Here is a 6,972-nt window from a genome sequence, read left to right as displayed (position 1 = left end):
CAACATTTGTCCAATACGTTCCACTTTTATTACATTGTCTTAAATGGTTTAACACCAGTGTGTGTTGCTGCCTCCCTATTAATGATATACTACAGTATAACAAAATTGTTATACAAGCTTGTAAATTAATACATCACACCGCTCAACACAGCAACTGGCGACTCTTTCATTCCTCTGCTGCCAAACTTACCTGTGGCTTTGGAAAACAAATAATGAGTATTTCATTTATTTATTATTTTTATTTTATTTAAGTTCATTAGTTTTTTAAAGGTAGTTATGAATTTGAAGATCATGGTAATCTTGTAATATTAAATTAATATATATTTTTTTGTTATTCAAAATATGCATCACTACCGCCAATGTACGCTTTTTTTTTAGTTCAAAATGATTTTTTGGAGAAATGGTTTTTCTTATTTTTTCTGTAGCAGTTCATTTATTTCATAAATGCAAAACACTATACTTTTTGCATACAGTACATAGCATAAACATAAAAACAATACATTCAGTGTTATCTTTTAGATTTTAAAGGGTTTTGCAGCTCCCAGTGTTTTCTTCACTGTGGGAAACGACTCCAAATGGCTCTTTGATTGAGGTTGCCGACCCCTGGACTAGGTTAAAAAAGGACAGTCTATCAGGTGAAAATAGTAGTTTCAGGTATCATTACAGCAGAATGAATCATAATGTATTTTTTTCATATCATAATAATCATTCAAGCAAGTCAGATCTGTCCCATATGTAATTTAAGTTTATAATTTTTCATTCTCAATTGATTTTACGAGGGGGTCAAAAGTTTCAGTCAAACATTGCTTTAAAAAAACAATAATCTGTTATATAAGTTAGGGATAAAGTAACGGTGATCTAAGTATCAGGAGTAAATATGACTTCAGAATAAACGCTATGATGAGGTTGTCCTCTGTTTGTTCTTCCACTTTTAGTTTTCATCTCGTTGAAACTCAGAGCCGCATAATTCAGATCCACAGCATTTTGATCCTTAAAGGAACAGATATAAAAAGTTACCCGGAGGTTAGACAATTAGTGCACATTTTTATGTACCGTACGTATACACAGTTCCTGATTAGTTACCTGAATGTGTGGTGTCCCTATCAAAGAACCATGTGGTCGTTTCACTATAGAAGAAAACAAAAAAAAAAGCTGTGTCCTAAACTGTACATGAACTTGCAGTTATTTTTACATGTTTTAACTTGCACTAGATTATGTACAGGAAAAATGCATTGACTTAACAATTTTGTCCCAAATTTATTATATGATAAGTTTATTTTTATTTTTTAGCTGAACTACTGTACATGGCTAGATTTATCAATATTTTGTAATATTTTCAAATTTATACTTTTCTCATTTTAAATGAATGCTTACATTAGATATGATGTAAAAACTTACCTGAGTTTAGCTTTTTACAGTATAAAACTGCTTGTGTAAAATTCACCACGACACACACTGCCAACACCACAACCAGGCAGATCACTACAGGATCAGGTCTGTCTCTCTGTCTGTCTGCTGAAACATGAATATTACTGTATGACAATTGCTGTTTACTTACAAACACAACTGTTTCAGTACTTACAACAAAAAAACAAGCAAACAGGTCTGTGCAAAGTTTATTAAAATGTTGGTGAGAAAATTCATTCTTACCCAGTTGTACTCGTGTCCCGTTCCCAATAACGATCTTCCCACACGTGGCCACAGCGCAGTAGTAAGTCCCAGTATCATTGAGGCTGAGGATGTTCTTGGAGAAGTTGTACACACAGGTGTGTGTAGAAGAGCTGCTCTCACACTGATGGCTGCTGTTGTGATGAGTGTAAATGATTTGAGGATGGGATTGTGGTGGAGCAGCTCTGAACCAGAGCACTTGGAGTTCTGCTGCTCTGCTCTCAGAGAGAACCGAGCACTGCAGAGTCACTGACGCTCCTGCAGGAACCGAGTCCAACACACTGCTCTGTGATACTGAGACTTTTACAGTGCTGTCATCTAGTGGGTATAATATAAAGAGTGTAAAGTTTGTTTGCATTTACTAATACACTGATCTAACATTTTTCTTTACTAAACACTGAGCAGTTACTTAATAAATTACACTGGAATCTAACAGTAACTAGAGCTTACAGTGCTTTACCAGGGGGAAAAGCATTCGCAATATAGGCAGTGTAAAGTATATCTGGGAATAAATGGTAACTACTTCTAAAACTCCTGCTACTCCTGCTAGGAATCAAAAGTCTAAGAATAAATAAACATTTTGCATTGAATGTCAAACCATTTAACAGTAAAACTTTTTTGTATAAATAAATTAATAAATAATGTATCCAAAATATCTTTAGCACTTTTAATAATAATAATAATAATAATAATAATAATAATAATAAATAAATAAATAAATAAAAAATTGGGGACACATATACTACAACTTTTCTTTTTCCACCTTTAGGAAATACATTGAGGAACTTTAATATGCACAAAGCTTCAAAAGCCTGTGCTGTTCTGAACACGGCAAAATATTCAGAACAATGTTTTCAATAGCTGCAGTGGTTCTTGCTTAATGTTATATAATGAAGAAAAAAAAAAATTGAAAATTCACTAAAGATTTTTTGTTTTTATTCACATGCTGGCTGATTTCTTCTTTTTTAAAATACTTTTTTGCTCTTGTATATTGGATGAAGCTTGTAAAGAGAATTTTGAACACTCTAATGATATAAATGTATAAATATCTGTGTATGTCAGGGATTTACCTGTCACAGCTACAAATGTTCCATTAGAAAATTCAACTTTGCTCCAGAAAGAAATTCCACAGAAATACAGTCCTTCGTCAGATTTTTTTGTTTGTAGAATTGATAAAGAAATACCATTCATGATGTTCTCTATTTTAAATCCAGATCTAAACTCGAGTGACATTTCAGTATCTTTATGTGCTATCATTTTTCCCACTTCCACAGGCATCTCTCCAAACTGTTGCTTGTACCAAACAAGAAGGTCTTTATTGTGTTCATCACGAAATGTGCAGTTCAGAGTCACACGTTCTCCAGACTTCACCGAGACAAATGATGATCCGTGAAAATTCACAGCATGGCCTGGAACTAGAAAATCAATTCATGTCACGTCCAATGCAGAAAATTAAGTTTGGATGACTTTTTTAGGTAAAGCAAAAAAATACTTACTTAAGGTGAGAGATAAAATAAGAGTCCAAAGTGGAGCCATCCTCATAAATGTCATGATACTTGGGTGGAGGTGTTTAAAAGAATTTAGAGAATGAGTATTGTGTATTGGAGACTTTCATCTCGTTAGCTGCTACAAGTCACATGATCATTTTAAATTTCCACTCCACCCACGTATGTTTGAACAGTAAGTCAGGCCAAGAGAAGTCAGAGGTGAAAAGTGCACATGGTACACATGATACAGTATATAATGTGTTTGTATGCTAATTTATGTTTTACCTAAATAGTAGAACCGAATTGACTGTATGTCTAAAGAGTGTATTTGACTAAAATACAAATATCAGCCTTAACAGTAAAACATTAACATTATAACCACCTAAGATTTGGGTTCCCCCTGTGCCCTCAGGAGATCTTTGAAAACCTCAGGGTCTCTGGGGGTGTGCTTTGGGGACTGGCACCAGGAGGTTCGCAGCAGACCCTTTGGGTGCTGTGGGTTTGAGGGTGGAGCCTCTGTATCCATTGGACGTATTTGGTGCAGTGGGTGTTCTGGTGCCTTTCTATCATGGATGGCATTCACTTTTGGTAATTTGTTCTGCCCTGATTTTTTAAGACTGACCTTTGTTATGTAGTTTTAATATTAATTAAGTCTGTAGCTTATTTTAACCGTTCATGTACACAGTCCTTGTCAAACACATAGATATTACAACAACTGCATGGGTTTCTATCTTGGTAATATCAAAAATAATGTTTAGAATGTTGAAAATAGAAAATAAATTATTGCCAATGTATTTACTGTCAGGCCAATAAAAAGTCCTGCATAAGGCAAAAAAATGTTGGGGTAAATATTGTTAAACACATTATTGAAACCTGAATGAATGATGTTTAACTGTCAACTTCACAGAAGTAATTTAACATGAATAAACACATTAAGTATATTGTTAAAAATATATATATATAATAAATAAGTTAGTTAGTCATTAGTTAACTGTATTATTATTATTATTATTATTATTATTATTATTATTTTATTATTATTATGAAGGAACATAATTATTATGAAGGAACAAATTTAGCCAATCTAAGGCAGTGAATTGGAAACATTAATATGGATATTATTAATGTAGAAAACCTTCTGTCCTGAACACTGCAAAATATACAGATTAATGTTTTAAATGGCAGCAGTGGTTCTTGCCTAACATTATATAATGAAGATCAGCGGTATACTGTACATCAGTGGTGTATGCAAGCACATTATGGCACGTTATCAAAGTCGTATTAATGATGGAATATACTGTAGGCCTGTTTAAGAGTTTAATTTAATTTTATATCAGAACTAATAGAGTGACTTTTAATTAGCCTATTTCATAATGTAACTAATGTATTAAAATTGGCAATCACTTTTAATATTGAACAGATGGCAAACAATTTGGCTCTAAATGGCTAAGATCGCATAAATGGGTGGCGTCCAGAAAGCAACAGATATGGCAGCGATACAGCGTTTATAAGATCGGAAGGGGGGTGCAAATTGTTTTCAAGAAATAACAGAGACAATGCATTATTTGGGCACTGGGTGTATTTTATTGCATTTCATTTTATTGCATGTAGAATACATATGGAAAAATGGAAAAACCCTGCTTGATTTGGAAGAAAACATTCTCAGCTTGGATAAATTCATTACACGTACGAAAAGGAGTTGTGACAATGCGTCGTCAGCTCCTACTGCTAAGAAGTGTAAAATACGAAAGTATGACATTAGCTATCTTCAGCTTGGCTTTACGGTGGCTGAGACAGATGTTGAACCGCTGCCCCAGTGTGGCATTTGCACAGATCTGCTGGCAAATGTTAGAATGAAGCCATGCAAGCTGAAGCGCTATTTAGAAACTAAACATCCAACACTTAAAGACAAACCTTTAGATTTTTTTTAATTAAAGTTATTTGGCCTTGAACAGCAGAAACGCAACCTCAGCAAACAGACATCAGTGTTCAACAGGTGTCTAGAAGCATCATACTACATCTCTTAACGTGTGGCTAAATTAGGAAAACCTCACACAATCGCGGAGAGGCTAATCTTACCTGCTGCCAAAGATATCTTCTGTCAGATTATGTTTGGAGAAACGTTAGCCGCCGCATATCTGACATGGCAAGTGACGTTAAAGAGCAATTGCTAGTTAACATCATGCAAAGCCAGTACTATGCCCTACAGCTTGATGATACAACTGATGTTGCAGGGCTAGCACAGTTGCTTACCTATGTCAGATATGTAAAAAATGCTAATATTTGGGAGGACATTCTTTTCTGTTGCCCCCTTCCAGAGCACACAACCGGCGAGGCATTGTTTGAAGTTCTGGATAAATATTTATGAGATGCAAGCATGTCATGGGATAAATGTGTTGGCATTTGCACGAACTGGGCTCGCTTAATGGCTGGGAGGATTATTGTAGCAGCCTTGTCACTCGTGTCCAGAATTTAGCTCCATTAGCCAAGTGGACCCACTGTATGATTTATTATGAATCTCTCGCATCAAAGAAAATGCCTGAGTGTCTTGAGACAGTTTTTAATCAGGCAGTGCAAATTGTCAATTTCATTAAAGCACGCACATTAAACACACACTCGTTTTCCTTTTGGGAAATTGGGAGCTGAACATGAGCAGCTCCTTTTTTATACTGAGGTTCGCTGGCTCTCCAGAGGTCAGGTTTTACATCGCCTCTACGAATTACGTCCCGAAGTGAAGACATTTCTTGTAAATGTAAGTCCGACCTTGCTGGATGACCCTCTTTGGTTAGCGCAGTTGTCATACCTTGTAGACATTTTCGATAGGCCGAATTCGCTGATCACATCTATGCAAGGGAGAGATGCCAACATCTTGCTTTTTTCAGAAAAAGTCAGTGCATTTGTTGGCAAACTGGATCTTTGGCGTAATCGTTTGATTCATAAAAATGTTGACATGTTTCCCAACTTCGCTGACTGTGTGCAAGAGACAGGGATAAATACTGTATCTGTCCTTTGATTGATACAGTCGCTCAGCATGTAGAGAGACTAAAACAACAATTCGGCCATTATTCTGCTGAGAATTTCAGTTCATTTGCTTGGATCAAAGATCCCAGGGAAGACCTTCCAGTGCGACACGAGACTGTGAGACTTATACAGCTCTGCCTCTCTGCCGTCATTTTGGTTGAGCATGATACCTGAATATCCCCAGTTTTGGTTCCAAAAAGTTGAGAACATCTGGGTTAAAGGGATCATTACCCTCATCGTCTCTATATTAGAGTTGTCCTATAATTGGTAAAAATCATCTTTTTTTTTTTTTTTTTTAACAGCTCTGTCCTTTAGTGCAAATATTGTAGATTCTCATCTGCACATTTAGTAACATACTTCAGTTAACTGCATTCTAATGATTATATCTATAGAATACTTTTTTCCTGTAAAACAGTGACATCATAATATTTTGTATTAACCACACTACAGAAGTAAAATTGAGAATGTACGGTGAGAAAAAGTAGGTGAGATGTGGGTGGATGAGAATATTGCACTGGGCCTCACATTTTTCCCCCCTAAAAGACATGTGACCCCTACAACCAATCACATGTTTCATTTTGGAGCATGCTCAGTAAAGACTGCCTGTATTATAAATGCAAACCTTGGATCATATACATTCTGTTACATGTGAGTACCTGAGATGGCTGGTTTCTTTGTTTTCTTCTGTATCTTCTGCACTTTATGTAAGTAATAAGGATTTAATATACTGTATAGTTTGTCTGCAATCCAAGGTTTAATGACTCTAATTCATTTTTTTATATATTCATCTTATACC

The 6,972-nt window shown here is 35.4% G+C and overlaps 1 protein-coding gene across 1 annotated transcript; it reads right to left on the bottom strand.

Moving 5' to 3' along the window:
• Window positions 1-587: 587 nt before the first annotated feature.
• LOC128531430 (uncharacterized) lies at window positions 588-3,234 on the bottom strand. The gene is made up of 6 exons (XM_053505262.1): window positions 3,165-3,234; window positions 2,739-3,083; window positions 1,651-1,986; window positions 1,399-1,515; window positions 1,084-1,127; window positions 588-990 (listed from the first exon to the last, which is right to left on the bottom strand). The coding sequence occupies exons 1-6, from the start codon at window positions 3,217-3,219 to the stop codon at window positions 859-861; spliced, it is 1,029 nt and encodes a 342-aa protein (XP_053361237.1). The 5' UTR covers window positions 3,220-3,234; the 3' UTR covers window positions 588-858.
• Window positions 3,235-6,972: the final 3,738 nt, after the last annotated feature.

Source organism: Clarias gariepinus, chromosome 10 (assembly GCF_024256425.1).
Source record: "Clarias gariepinus isolate MV-2021 ecotype Netherlands chromosome 10, CGAR_prim_01v2, whole genome shotgun sequence".
Lineage (NCBI taxonomy): Eukaryota > Metazoa > Chordata > Actinopteri > Siluriformes > Clariidae > Clarias > Clarias gariepinus.
This window is presented reverse-complemented; position numbering and strand designations above follow the sequence as displayed.

What these genes read in the sequence shown, in the direction of transcription:
- LOC128531430 (XM_053505262.1), bottom strand. Translation starts at nt 3,219, where the DNA reads ATGACATTTATGAGGATGGCTCCACTTTGGACTCTTATTTTATCTCTC. An exon ending in CTGTAAAAAGCTAAACTCAG is followed by an intron (nt 1,128 to 1,398) that starts GTAAGTTTTTAC and finishes TTTCTTCTATAG; the next exon opens with TGAAACGACCACATGGTTCT. An exon ending in TAGGGACACCACACATTCAG is followed by an intron (nt 991 to 1,083) that starts GTAACTAATCAG and finishes TGTTCCTTTAAG; the next exon opens with GATCAAAATGCTGTGGATCT.